Here is a 14,952-nt window from a genome sequence, read left to right as displayed (position 1 = left end):
TTGTCGAGGAATTTATCCATTTCTTCTAGATTTTCTAGTTTATTTGCATAGAGGTGTTTGTAGTATTATCTGATGGTAGATTGTATTTCTGTGGGATCGGTGGTGATATCCCCTTTTTCATTTTTTATTGCATCTATTTGATTCTTCTCTCTTTTCTTCTTTATTAGTCTTGCTAGCAGTCTATCAATTTTGTTGATCTTTTCAAAAAACCAGCTCCTGGATTCTTTTATTTTTTGAAGAGTTTTTTGTGTCTCTATTTCCTTCAGTTCTGCTCTGATCTTAGTTATTTCTTGCCTTCTCCCAGCTTTTGGATGTGTTTGCTTTTGCTTCTCTAGTTCTTTTAATTGTGATGTTAGGGTGTCAATTTTAGATTTTTCCTGCTTTCTCTTGTGGGCCTTTAGTGCTATAAATTTCCCTCTACACACTGCTTTGAATGTGTCCCAGGGATTCTGGTATGTTGTGTCTTTGTTCTCATTGGTTTCAAAGAACATCTTTATTTCTGCCTTCATTTCGTTATGTACCCAGTAGTCATTCAGGAGCAGGTTGTTCAGTTTCCATGTAGTTGAGCGATTTTGAGTGAGTTTCTGAATCCTGAGTTCTAGTTTGATTGCACTGTTGTCTGAGAGACAGTTTGTTATAATTTCTGTTCTTTTGCATTTGCCGAGGAGAGCTTTACTTCCAACTATGTGGTCAATTTTGGAATAGGTGTGGTGTGGTGCTGAAAAGAATGTATATTCTGTTGATTTGGGGTGGAGAGTTCTGTAGATGTCTATTAGGTCTGCTTGGTGCAGAGCTGAGTTCAATTCCTGGATATCCTTGTTAACTTTCTGTCTGGTTGATCTGTCTAATGTTGACAGTGGGGTGTTAAAGTCTCCCATTATTATTGTGTGGGAGTCTGAGTCTCTTTGTAGGTCACTAAGGACTTGCTTTATGAATCTGGGTGCTCCTGTATTGGTTGCATATATATTTAGGAGAGTTAGCTCTTCTGGTTGAATTGATCCCTTTACCATTATGTAATGGCGTTCTTTGTCTCTTTTGATCTTTGTTGGTTTAAAGTCTGTTTTATCAGAGACTAGGATTGCAACCCCTGCCTTTTTTTGTTTTCCATTTGCTTGGTAGATCTTCCTCCATCCCTTTATTTTGAGCCTGTGTGTGTGTCTGCACATGAGATGGATTTCCTGAATGCAGCACACTGATGGGTCTTGACTCTTCATCCAGTTTGCCAGTCTGTGTGTTTTAATTGGAGCATTTAGCCCATTTACATTTAAGGTTAATATTGTTATGTGTGAATTTGATCCTGTCATTATGATGTTAGCTGGTTATTTTGCTCGTTCGTTGATGCAGTTTCTTCCTAGCCTTGATGGTCTTTACAATTTGGCATGTTTTTGCAGTGGCTGGTACCAGTTGTTCCTTTCCATGTTGAGTGCTTCCTTCAGGAGCTCTTTTAGAGCAGGCCTGGTGGTGACAAAATCTCTCAGCATTTGCTTGTTTGTAAAAGATTTTATTTCTCCTTCACTTATGAAGCTTAGTTTGGCTGGATATGAAATTCTGGGTTGAAAATTCTTTAAGAATGTTGAATATTGGTCCCCACGCTCTTCTGGCTTGTAGAGTTTCTGTTCTAACAGCTGGGAGATCAGCTGTTAGTCTGATGGGCTTCCCTTTGTGGGTAACCTGACCTTTCTTTCTGGCTGCCCTTAACATTTTTTCCTTCATTTCAACTTTGGTGAATCTGACCATTATGTGTCTTGGAGTTGCTCTTCTCAAGGAGTATCTTTGTGGCATTCTCTGTATTTCCTGAATTTGAATGTTGCCCTGCCTTGCTAGATTGGGGAAGTTCTCCTGGAAAATATCCTGCAGAGTGTTTTCCAACTTGGTTCCGTTATCCCCATCACTTTCAGGTACACCAATCAGACGTAGATTTGGTCTTTTCACATAGTCCCATATTTCTTGGAGGCTTTGTTTGTTTCTTTTTATTCTTTTTTCTCTAAACTTCTCTTCTCGCTTCGTTTCATTCATTTCGTCTTCCATCACTGATACCCTTTCTTCCAGTTGATCGCATCGGCTGCTGAGGCTTGTGCATTCGTCACGTTCTTGTGCCATGGTTTTCAGCTCTATCAGGTCCTTTAAGGACTTCTCTGCATTGGTTATTCTAGTTATCCATTCGTCTATTTTTTTTCAAGGTTTTTAACTTCTTTGCCATTGGTTCGTACTTCCTCCTTTAGCTCGGAGTAGTTTGATCTTCTGAAGCCTTCTTCTCTCAACTCGTCAAAGTCGTTCTCCGTCCAGCTTTGTTCCGTTGCTGGTGAGGAGCTGCGTTCCTTTGGAGGAGGAGAGGTGCTCTGAATTTTAGAGTTTCCGATTTTTCTGCTCTGTTTTTTCCCCATCTTTGTGGTTTTATCTACCTTTGGTCTTTGATGATGGTGATGTACAGATGGGTTTTTGGTGTGGATGTCCTTTCTGTTTGTTAGTTTTCCTTCTAACAGTCAGGACCCTCAGCTGCAGGTCTGTTGGAGTTTACTGGAAGTCCACTCCAGACCCTGTTTGCCTGGGTATCAGCAGTGGTGGCTGCAGAACAGCGGATATTGGTGAACCGCAAACGCTGCTGCCTGATCGTTCTTCTGGAAGTTTTGTCTCAGGAGTACCCGGCTGTGTGAGGTGTCAGTCTGCCGCTACTGGGGGGTGCCTCCCAGTTAGGCTACTTGGGGGTCAGGGACCCACTTGAGGAGGCAGTCTGCCCGTTTTCAGATCTCAAGCTGCATGCTGGGAGAACCACTACTCTCTTCAAAGCAGTCAAAGAGGGACATGTAAGTCTGCAGAGGTTACTGCTGCCTTTGGTTTGCCTCTGCCCTGCCCCGAGAGGTGAAGCCTACAGAGGCAGGCAGGCCTCCTTGAGCTGTGGTGGGCTCCACCCAGTTCGAGCTTCCTGGCCACTTTGTTTACCTACTCAAGCCTTGGCAATGGCGGGCGCCCCTCCCCCAGCCTGGCTGCCGCCTTGCAGTTTGATCTCAGACTGCTGTGCTAGCAATGAGCTGGGATCCGTGGGCGTAGGACCCTCTGAGCCAGGTGTGGGATATAATCTGGTGTGCCGTTTGTTAAGCCCGTTGGAAAAGTGCAGTATTAGGGTGGGAGTGAGCCGATTTTCCAGGTGCCATTTGTCACCCCTTTCTTTGACTAGGAAAGGGAATTCCCTGACCCGTTGCGCTTCCGGGGTGAGGTTATGTGCCACCCTGCTTCGGCTCACGCACGGTGCGCTGCACCCACTGTCCTGCACTTCCCAGTGAGATGAACCCAGTACCTCAGTTGGAAATGCAGAAATCACCCGTCTTTTGCGTCGCTCACACTGGGAGCTGTAGACTGGAGCTGTTCCTTTTCGGCCATCTTGGCTTCACCCTCATGAGACTTATTCACAATCATGAGAATAGCACAGGAAATACCTGCCGTCATGATTCAGTCACCTCCCACGGGGTTCCTTCTACGACACGTGGAGATTATTACAGTTCAAGGTGATATTTGGGTTCAGACACAGCCAAACCATATCAGCTAGGAAATGATAGTAGAGATGAAAAGATATTGATGATATAAATAATTTCAATAAATATATAGGGTTGGTTTGATCAGCTTGAATTTTAATTGTTGAAGATCAGAAAGGTTACACACAGCATTTTTGAGAGTTAAAGTGACATTTTTCAGAGATTACCATGAACAGTTACAACTGTGAATAGCCAAAATTAAGCTGAAACGTAAGATTTGTGTTGGGTTCTAAGATAATTAGTGCTGCAAAGTCATGTTGAGGTGATGATCTCAGGGATTTTTAGGTGTATCCTCTATGTAGTTTCAGGCCCTGCCTCTTATTTTGTTGGTTCCCTAATTGCCATTCGTCCTGCCTGTATCAGGGACCACTTTACCCATCTTCTCTGAAGTTCTTGGTTATTTTATCTGAAGTTTGTTTGGTTTTTTTTGTAAATTTCTGTGATTATTCTGTTTTACCACATTTGGCTTTGAAATACTCTATTTAAATGTTGAGAATGTCATGCCTTAGGAATTCATAGCTAGTCTAAACTAAATAATGAAGGAGCAATATACTGGGAAAATCCAGCCAACTTAAGTGGCTCCATTACGTCTTCCAGTTTAATTCTTTATTACTTTTTGAGACCAATTCTTTTTGGGGATTCGGTTTGATACAGAGGATTAGCTTACTTATCTCTGTATTTTTAACTTAATTTAATTTTATTTTATTTTAAGACGGAGTCTCATGGTGTCAGCCAGGCTAGAGTGCAGTGGCATGATGATCTTGTCTCAGTGCAACCTCCACCTCCTGGGTTCAAGCAGTTCTCCCACCTCAGCCTCCTGAGTAGCTGGGATTACAGGTGCATGCCACCATGCCTGGCTAATTTTTTTGTATTTTTAGTAGAGACAGGGTTTCACGTTGTTGGCCAGGCTGTTCTTGAATCCTGACCTCAAGTGATCTGCCTGCCTTGGCCTCCCAAAGTGCTGGCATTATAGGCATGAGCCACCATTCCTGACCTCTGTGTACTTTTTAGAATATGCTGCTTAGTTCTTATGAAATCAAAGGAAAGATTAAATGTCTTGATTAAACGTTTTAGATTTGTGTTCAAAACAGGTTTAAGAGACATTGGTTTTGCTACATGCGTATATTCTTTCTTGGTAAAATCTCAATTTGTCTTAGAAAGTCTGGTGTGAGTGTCAAGTAAAAAGGTGATCACTTAACAAAGTAGATATAAGCCCTTGACTTGTTTGCTTGAATAAAGCTGACAAATTGTACACACCAAACATTCTAATGCTGTATATCTAAGATGAAGTCTGATTTAATTTTAAACTACAGCCATGTGTCACTTAACAATGAGAGTACATTCTGAGAAATGCGTCAGGCAATTTTATGAATGTGGACCATACTTACACAAACCTGGATGATACAACCTCTTGCTCCTAGGCTATAAACCTATACAGCATATTGCTATATGAATTCTGTAGGCAGTTGTAACACATTGGTATTTGTGTATCTAAACATACCTAAACACAGAAAGGGTACAGTGAAAATAAGATATAAAACATTTTTTTAAAAAGGTTACACCTATATAGGGCACTTATCATAAATGGAGCTTGCAGAACTGAAAGTTGTTCTGGGTAATTCAGTAAGTGGTGTGTGAATGTGAAGGCTTAGGACATTACAATATACTACTGTGGACATTGGAAACACTGTACACTTAGGCTACACTAAAATTATTTAAAATTTTTCATTCTTGAATGAATTAACCTTAGCTTACTGTAACTTTTTTACTTTATAACCTTTTTAATTTTTTAAAATCTTTTGGACTCTTTAATACTTGACTTAAACACGTACAGCTGTACCGAAATATTTTCTTCCCTTGTATTCATACTTAGCTTTTTTCTATTTGAATTTTTTTGTTTTTTTACTTTTTAAATGTTTTTGTTTTGTTAAAAACTGATATACACACTCATGTATTTGCTTAGGTCTGTCAAGACATCACTAGGCAATAGGAATTTTTCAGCTTGTTTATAATCTTATGGGACCACCATTGTATATCTGATCCATCATTGACTGAGATGTCATGCTGCACATGACTGTCGTTTATTAAAATTTTTATTTACCAAATTAACTTTTTAACATACGTTGTAACCAGTAATTTCAATGTATTTCGATATAATATTGACATATCCTCTTTGAAATTTATAGAAATTGATTTTTATGTACCCTAACTTCTCTTTCAGGGAGAAGATGGGTATAGTTTAACCCTTTCATATCCTCCATCCGTCCATTCATACTAGTTCTGCCTTAGAGTATATCCTTTATTCAGCTACTACTCACCACCCTATTAGGCCATCATTATCTATCACTGGCCTCCTTATGCGTTTTCCTGCTTTCATTTTATAGCCTCTTTAGCCCATTCCTCATGGAGTAGCTAGGACCTTTTTAAAAAAAAAAAAAAGCCAAATTAAGTTACTCTGAAGCTTCCCCTAAATCCTCTCTTGATTTCCCATCTAACAAAGAATAAAATCCAAAGTCTCTCAGGCTCGCGAGGTGTACTATATGATCTAGCCCCAACCAGTCTCTCTGACATAAGTTCCTACCCTTCACCACCTAAGTTCATGCTGCTTGAGCCATACCAGTGAGGGGCTTACTGACCCTCTGAACTGACTGCTTTTCCTTCAAGCATTTGCCTGGTCAGTTACTTCTCTCCTTGTTTTCATCTCAGTTTTATGTTCCCTGATTATTTTTAAATACTTCCTACCCTGTTCCATTGTTCTATGTAGAATAAAGGACAGGCACTTTGAAATTAAATAAATCTAGCTTTATGAAACCTGTGTTGTCTTTTTCTCTTGTGATTTTGCCGTGGATTAGAATTGTCTCATACCAGCACCCATCTCTGGATGGGGGCTTGCATTCATGGGGGAGAGTAAAACACCCTTATTTCTCCCTCCCTCTGTCCGTCTCTCTCTCTGTCTCACTCTTATTTTGTTTTGTTTTTTAATTATTTGCTGAAGTCATATAAGAATAATTAGTATTGTCACTGATGTGTAATTTCTGTCCCAAAGCACACAAAACAGAAATTAAGCTTAAGTTTGGTATATTTTCTTTCTCTCTCTCTCTCTCTGTCTCTCTCTCTCTCTCTCTTGCGCGCGCACACACACACACACACACACACACACACACACACAGTGACTCTTGAGAAAATCTGGTATTGATGGAAAAGGAACATTTCTTCATTTTCTTTTGTCTGGAACATATGTTTAATTTTGCCTTCAAACCAAACCTTTTTGCAAGGTATTAAGCATAAAAGTTTTAATTCTATACAATTAATTTCAATTTTAGAATTCTAGGAGTCTATAATGGTCTTGATGATAAGTGTTATACAAACAGTGTCAAAAGAAGAGTTTATCAATTTGAGCTTATTTATGTGTATAAAATTTGATGAGAGATGCCTTGATATTCACCTGAAACTTTATTGAATTATGTACATTTTATGCATTTTCCGTGTTTATTCTTTCTTAGAGCTCAGTAGTAAAAGTTCTATAAAGATAATTAAATGTATCTTTAACTTTCAAAAAGCAAACTTCTAAAATCTTATGTATAGTGAATCTTAATTTGCAAGCTCTAAAGTGATTTTTGCCACTGTTTCCTTTTTGAAATTACTCACTAAGAAACATCTGTTTTCCCCCTAGTAGGGACTACTTAGGGAGCTGGTGGATAGACACGCGGGATCCTGGTCTGAAATAACAGAGTACAGAATAGCATTCTGAGATTCACCAGGAGTCTGCTTCCCAATAAAAGATTAAGTACCTGTGTTCTAATAAATTGTTAGACCCTCAAAAAATATCTTTGTATATTTCACACCTCAAGCAATTACTTGCCTAAAAGCATATAGCAAAGTAATAGTTTAGCTGTCCTTAGACTTTATTTATACCTGACTGAATAGGTTTTCAGACCTCATGAGGAAAGACAGTCAAATAATTAAGTTTCCTACATATTTAACAGGGAACTTAGAATATATAAGAAATATTAAACAGCATGGGTGCTTTCAACAGAGTTACACGTAAAGTTTGGCCTTTAAAGTCTGCAACATAGTTCACCACGTCTACTGATATGTAATAGTGACTACAGCATTTTTTGAAATGAGATATGGAAATTGTTCACTTATTTATAATGGAAGAAAATATTCTTAGTCATAATGAATGTACAAGACAGATACCTAATTTGAGATGAGGTTTCCCCACAAATGTACTTGTGAAAAGACATAGTCACCTTGTATTCAAGTCTTTAAAATCTCTCTTCTCATTGACATTGGTTTACCTGGGTTTTCAAAGTACTGTTAGGAGAAAGACACATTGACCTTAAATAACTTTAGTCAGTTAATAGTTTTGGTAATTTTATAGAGGTCACATTTTAAAAATAATTAAAAATAAAAATTAGCACAGATTTTAATAATTACAGTTGGTCCTTCATACCCACAGGTTCTGCATCTGTGGGTCAACCAGTCGCAGATTGAAAATGTTTGGGGAAAAATAATGGATGGTTGTGTCTGTCCTGAACATGTACAGACTGTTTTTTCTTGTAATTATTCCCTGAACAATACAATGACTATTTATGTAGCATTTACGTAGATATTGTAAGTAATCTAGAGGTGATTTAAAGTATATGAAAAGATGTGTGTAGGTTATATGCAAATATTGTAAACCATTTTATATGAGAGAATTGAGCATCCATGGATTTTATTTTTTAATCCATGAGGGAAGAGGTCCTAGAACCATTTCTCCACAGATAACAAGCGACAGCAATTTATGTTGGTGTGAGCTCAAAATTGCTAATGTTGGATGTTACAAAGACTGGAAAAACAAATGAATAAGCAGATTATATCATTGAAATAATAACTTTATACCAGTATGATCAATGAAAGATTGTACTTTGAGTGGGTGCTTGCTTGAGATAAAATTCTAGTATGCCACTATATATGCACCGATTCAAAAAATAAACTTAGATTGTAAGGAAAAATAAATGCTTGGGAAAACAGATAACTGAGAAAATAAGGTGATGACAAATACACAAATGTGGAAGATGCATGTGAAGATTTTAAATAATTAAACCTAAACTTAATTTTTAAAAAATCTATGTATGGGAAAATGATATTTGGGGTTGCCATTTTTGAAGAGTAAGGTATACTTAGTTTTTTAAAAGGAAGTGGAATTGTTAAGATAGGCTTTATGTGATTCTCCTACTTTCAGGGTCTGGAAATAAACATCTAACACTTTATTGTTATAATCAGATTTATGACTTTATCACATGCCCCGCTAGCCATTAGTTGATCAATTTCTGTATCTTAGCAATGCTCCCTTCATGTTCTGTTTTCCACATAGAAGTAAGGTAAAACTGAACATTTTCCAAACTATTACCCCTGATAAAAGTAATATTTTTGTTTAGGTGACAAACAGCATGTTTGGTGCTTCAAGAAAGAAGTTTGTAGAGGGGGTCGACAGTGACTACCATGACGAAAACATGTACTACAGCCAGTCTTCTATGTTTCCACATCGGTCAGAAAAAGATGTAAGTTAATCAATTATGTTGTATTTTTTCAGCAATGTAAGTCTGTGTCTGGGTTCCTGAAAAACAGCGTATCAAGTGCAGAATACTGTCTGTGGTTGAGTGACAATCTTTTCGGCACAGTGCTAGTCCCTTTGGTGCTTGTATCCTTTTGGGATACAAAGACAATGAATTTGTATTCTAATGGGGAAAATAAATATCCCGTGATTCTCCAATTGGGATATGGTAATACTGTGATAGAAGTACTCAAAGACATGGAGTAAACATGGTATAACTTCTAGATCACTGATTTTTTTTGTTTGTTCAATATGGGAAATAACTTGTTTGATATTAAAACAAATGCAGTTATAGAACAGAAAGCAGATTTACACAGACTTGAAGATATAATGACAAGCTGTAATAAAACTTTATGCTTATTGTGTCATCTAGCTGTAATTCTGGACCTCGGTGTATCTCTCCTCTGTTCAGCCATAGGGATACTACAATAGGAAAAATTTGGAAGAACTGTATTCGAAATGTGATGGATGATATAGAGATATGAATTAAATGCTTTGGAAGGCTAATAGTTCAATAATCCCATTTGGGATAAAAGGATTTATAATGCAACCAAGTCATAATTAGCAAATTTATAAAATATTTTAAAATGAATGTAATTACTAAAATTCTGTTAAGCTACTTTGTACTCTCTATTCACACCAGTTGCATTCTTATACTTTGTACACCTGCCCAACTTTTTTACCTTTCACACTTTATAAACTTGCTATGCCCGATCTCCTTATGTATAAAACAATCTAGCTATTAACTTAATGAGATTTTTACTGATGTTTGAAGCATTTATAAAGTTCTAAGATAGGGAACAAATGCCCTTGTTTTTCTTTGAAGTCGATCATTAGTAAATCACTTCGTTTGTCTTTGCAGAATTTCGCAAATCAGCCTAACCTACTAGGTTTATGTTAGGATGTTTGTTATTCTGTTTTTGTATTTTCCTTTTTTATTTTGATTTGAACATTCTTGTGTCATTTTGGAAACAAACTGTCAATGGCATTATTGGGCTTTTTTCAACTAATGTGTGTTGTGGCTTTGTTGATAATTATTGTGTAGTTTAATAGCTTATGGAATAATTTCATCTAATTTTCTGTTATCTTACAGTGCTTTTAGCTATGTGCTATGTAACTTATAATTGAATTATTATTTACACTGTTTTCTGTTTTAAGTGTTGACCTTGTAAATAAAGAATTTGGGATATATTTTTGGTAGTATCGTTGCAGAAACAAAAACCTACAATTTGTGTGTATTGCTGTGATTATATAATGAAAGTTAAGTTTGCTTGGAAAATGTTAATGAAATATTTATTACTGATGAAATGCGTTTATTCTAATTAGGAAGATAGGAACCTTTCAGGCTGAAATCTAAAAGTATATAAAGAGAATGAATGACAAAGAGATATATGTCTTCTCAAAAGCAGAAATACTATATGTCTACATTTTAAAATCAGAATTAGTATATCTACTTGCACGCATACTCACAAATGTTGGCCACCATTCTGATCCAGTTGGTTGGCACAGTAGTAATGGAATGGTTTGATTCACGAACCATTTTCTTTAATGGTTTAAAAATTAATGTTTTTTAAAAAAACATTAAGAACATAGTATGGCATAGGAATTAAGAACTTGGACTCCAAAGCAATACAAATATGTGTGTTTGGATCCTGACTTTGCCTGTTAGCAAGAAATTCTCCAAGTCTCAGTTTCCTTTTCTGTAAAAATAGGAGTAATAATATGTTAGCTACCATTGGCTGCTGTTGCTGTTACTTTTTTAAAATTACAAAATAGCACAGGTAAATTATACAAATTTTTAAAAATACACTTGAAGAAGAAAAATTACCTATAATGCTATCAGAAATAATTGCTAAAATTCTAATTTTATGCTTTAAATATTTTTATTGAAAAGTACACAATTATTTAAACCTTCTAGGTCATACAGACATATTTTCCATCAAAAAGTTTGTACCAGTTTTTACTGTAATCACCACTCTCCATGCCAACAAGAATACCAGCAATTACATTTAAGTCTTTGCTAATAGACAAGCTTATTGTTTTCGTGTACATACAGTAAAACATCATTAATTTTACACACACACAGTGTGATGTGTCTTTTCCATATAGTTATCGGTCATTTGTATTTCTTCCTTTGTGTACCTCTTTTGTGTCATTTTCTATTTCTCTATTGAGATCTTAAGTCTTACTAGTTTGCATTCTCCATGTATTGAGGATAACAACCTCTTGTCATTACAAATATTTTCCCAGTTTTTCACCTTTAATTCATGGTATTTGTAGTATACGTATATTTGTCATTTTAATTAAATGTGATCCGTCAGTCTTATTTTTAAATGCCTTCTGTTTTCGAGATCATACTGAGGAAGACATTTCTCAATTACTTTCTTATAATACTTTTATGTTTTGTTCTTCACATATAATTTATGTCCATTAGAAATGTGTTTTGGTTTAACCTGTGAATTGTAGGGTTCCAAATACTTTTTTTTTCTACAAGCTTATCCAGTTGCCCAGACACCATTTCTACTTTAAATCACGGGTCAGAAAACTTTCCCTTAAAGAACCAGACAGTAACCATTTTAGGCTTTGTGGACCAAGAAGCAAAATCAAGGATATATATAAAATCAAAACCTATTTTGTATAATAGGTCTTTATATAACCATCTGTAATGTAAAAACTTTCTTGGTTCATGTATCTTACAAAAACAGGCAGTGTGCTGGATTTGTCCTACAGGCAATAATTTGCCCACCCCTGGGTTAGATCATTAATTTATGGCTAATTAAAATATCCCTTTATTATATGTACTAGTGTCTCATACATTCTTGGGCCTGTTTCTAAGATCTTGTTCTGTGTACCATACTGATCTGTGTCAGAACTACAACATAATTGAATTGCCATAGCTCTGTAGACCATTTTAACATCCTGGGTAAGAATCTTTGACATCCTTTTTTTAAAAAAATGGTTTTTGATTGTTGCACATTAATACCAATATAGATGGTTTTTCAGAAGGATATTTCTCCCTTTAATCTTGTTCTTTATGGGTTTTAATAGGGTTATGCAGTTGCCATTTTCATTGCATTTTTCAGATTGGTTTTTACTGACCTATGGAATACTTTGTGTAGTTATTTTATAACAAACTGCCATGTAAAACTCTTTCATTAGTTTTTGGTGATTGAGAATGTAGGCCCTGGAAATCCTACTATGTAAGTTTTTATGTCAGCTACCTGATTTGCTAGCTGTGTGTCCTAGGACATCAGTCTCTGTGTGTCTCAGTTTTCTCATCTGTAAAATAGGAACAATAGTACATAGCTCATGAAGGATTTTTTTTTTTTTAAGTGAGAGACTAGTTAGTGTTTGTGAGGGGGGCACTGAAGTGACTGCTGTAATTAAGACAGACTGTAGAAAATAGCTTAACAATGAATATTGAAACCCTTTAAAATGTAAACATTCCTTGAGTCAGTCATATGTCTTTCCGTAAATTTGTACTTCAGCTGTAACCTGACATTCAGACAATATAATATAATATAATGCCATACTTGTTTTTAATAAAAAATTTGAGTCTCAAGTGTTTAAGGAATTAACTATATTGAGTATTACACTATTTTTCAAATGTTCCTTATGTAAGCTTAAGAATATTTTAATGAAAATTATTTGAAATACCTAGTAGATGCATATCGTCAGTTATCTGATTTGTAAGCTACCCTGTTCTGTGACTTAATGACTATTTTATTTTACTGTCTGCCTCCTCCCTTGCCCCTTTTCTCTTTTGTTCTTGTTTGTTTGTTTGTTTGTTTGTTTGTTTGTTTTGGGGGACATTTTGAGAGAATTTCGCTCTTGTTGCCCAGGCTGGAGTGTAATGGCGTGATCTTGGCTCACAGCAACCTCCGCCTCCTGGGTTCAAGTGATTCTCCTGCATCAGCCTCCTTAGTAGCTGGGATTACAGGCATGCGTCACCACGCCTGGCTAATTTTTGTATTTTTAGTAGAAACGGGGTTTCTCCTTGTTGGTCAGGCTGGTCACGAACTCCTGACCTCAGGGGATCTGCCCGCCTCGGCCTCCCAAAGTGCTGGGATTACAGGCGTGAGCCACCATGCCTGGCCTTGTTCTTTTTAATGTATTACCTTCTCATAGTTTTCTTTTTTTGTGCCTGTTTGCTAGATTTCATTAGTTTCATGTTTTAAGTCATCCGTTTTCCAATTTTAAAGGTTCTTTAGCTTCTGTCTAGATCTGGAACTCTATGTGTGTGCATGTATAGGCTTTCTTTCTTTGTCTCTCTTTCTCTTTGTAGATATGGTACAGTTAAAAAGTCATAATTCATTTGTCATTTTTGTCCTGGAATAATAACATAGTGCTAGGAATTATGTTATCACCATAATTTTGAGTATATTATACAGTCTTTTAAAAATAATATTTTAAAACAAATATTATTTTTTAATTGCTGTCATGGTCATGGAATTTTTATTTAACAAAATTTTGTTGTATTTCCTTACAACAATTTGTGGATTTCTTTGACATTCTGTATATTAAAGGATAAAGAAGTTCTGTGATGGGTTAGGGAAATAACCAGAATCACATTACTGTTTCTTCTAGTTGCTTCCTGGTTTTTATTGTTGTTGTTTGACTGCAGTGTGCATTGTAGATTTCTGAGAGATATGGAAGACCTGATTATTATGATGATTTTAGAGTGTGCTGTAACTTGTTGTTTTCAGCATTCTATTAATCTTTTTCTACCTTTTGCCACTCTTAAGAGCACAAGTTCTACGCCTTATTTTACCTGGAATTTGTGAAGATAAACTTCTTTCTTTAGCCCCTTGGGCAAAAAGTTATATAAATTAAGGGTATTATTTAATAAATTTCTCAAGAGTCTGAATGCCCCCTCTCACTCCTGTTAATGAGAGTTCTGCAACTGAGGGGAAGATTAGATTATTAGCAGCTGCTGCTACCATTTATTGAGCACATACTATATGCCATATCTTATTTCATTTAACCTTCAGTTCGGCTCTGTGAGGTAGTTAGTTATTTTCATTTTATAGGAAGGAAACCAAGTATTGGCCGTTCCATAGGTAAGTGGCAGAACCAGGATTCAAACCCAGATTATTTCTGACTCCAAAACTAGGCTCTTTTTACTTGTGCTGCATCCCCTACTGTAATGTAACTTGATCTAAAGTTTTATATTTTTCTAAGAAATTTACCTTTATATTATTAACTTTCAGAATTTAAAAAATATATAAATTTTGTTTTCTGTTAATAGTACTTACTGTTCTGTCAGAGTATATTTCTTGTGCATTTTCTATACTCATAAAAAGCATTTCTGTGACATTCACATTTCTTTACTGTGTTAAATCCATTTTTAGCACCGACTTGTTTCATGAAATATTGCCGTCAGAATTTAAAAGTACAGGTTCTTAGGGATAGACTTTATAAGAAATTAGATATTTGCATTTTTGACACATTTTGAGGCAGTAATTTTAAGATATGTCTGTATAGCTGATCGATGCTTATTTTACATGAATGTGTTGAAGGTTATAAACTCTTAAATTTAACATTAAACTTTTATTATTCCTGTAAAGCTGTGTTTACTAACCACCTTCATGTAGTGGCACATACAGAAGATTGTATTTAATATTACACTGTTTAGTTAGTGAATCAGCCTACGGTTCTTGATCTCAAGTAATTGGCCTAGGGACCTACCACCTCTTTACCTTCATGCTCTGCTTCCCCTCCCTACTTACTCCCTCCTCCCATTTTGAGAGGGCAGGTAGATACCCAGGCATATCTGTAATTCATGGATGTATAATCAGTGTGAGAAAGTAGACTAAAATG

General features: G+C 36.1%; 1 protein-coding gene across 4 annotated transcripts in view; it reads left to right on the top strand.

The window, feature by feature from the left end:
* Positions 1–14,952, top strand: part of CNOT2 (CCR4-NOT transcription complex subunit 2) — a 111,298-nt gene that overhangs the window by 58,258 nt on the left and 38,088 nt on the right. For 3 of the 4 annotated variants that reach the window (XM_030819992.1, XM_003259531.4, XM_030819991.1), the window contains exon 3: positions 8,957–9,079. In XM_030819992.1, coding sequence (XP_030675852.1) covers positions 8,957–9,079 — 123 coding nt within the window. Of the gene's footprint in view, positions 1–8,956; positions 9,080–14,952 lie in introns of those variants that run through there. The other variant, XM_030819993.1, reaches the window with a different exon arrangement.

This window comes from Nomascus leucogenys, chromosome 10 (genome assembly GCF_006542625.1).
Source record: "Nomascus leucogenys isolate Asia chromosome 10, Asia_NLE_v1, whole genome shotgun sequence".
In the NCBI taxonomy this organism is placed as follows: Eukaryota; Metazoa; Chordata; class Mammalia; order Primates; family Hylobatidae; genus Nomascus; species Nomascus leucogenys.
This window is presented reverse-complemented; position numbering and strand designations above follow the sequence as displayed.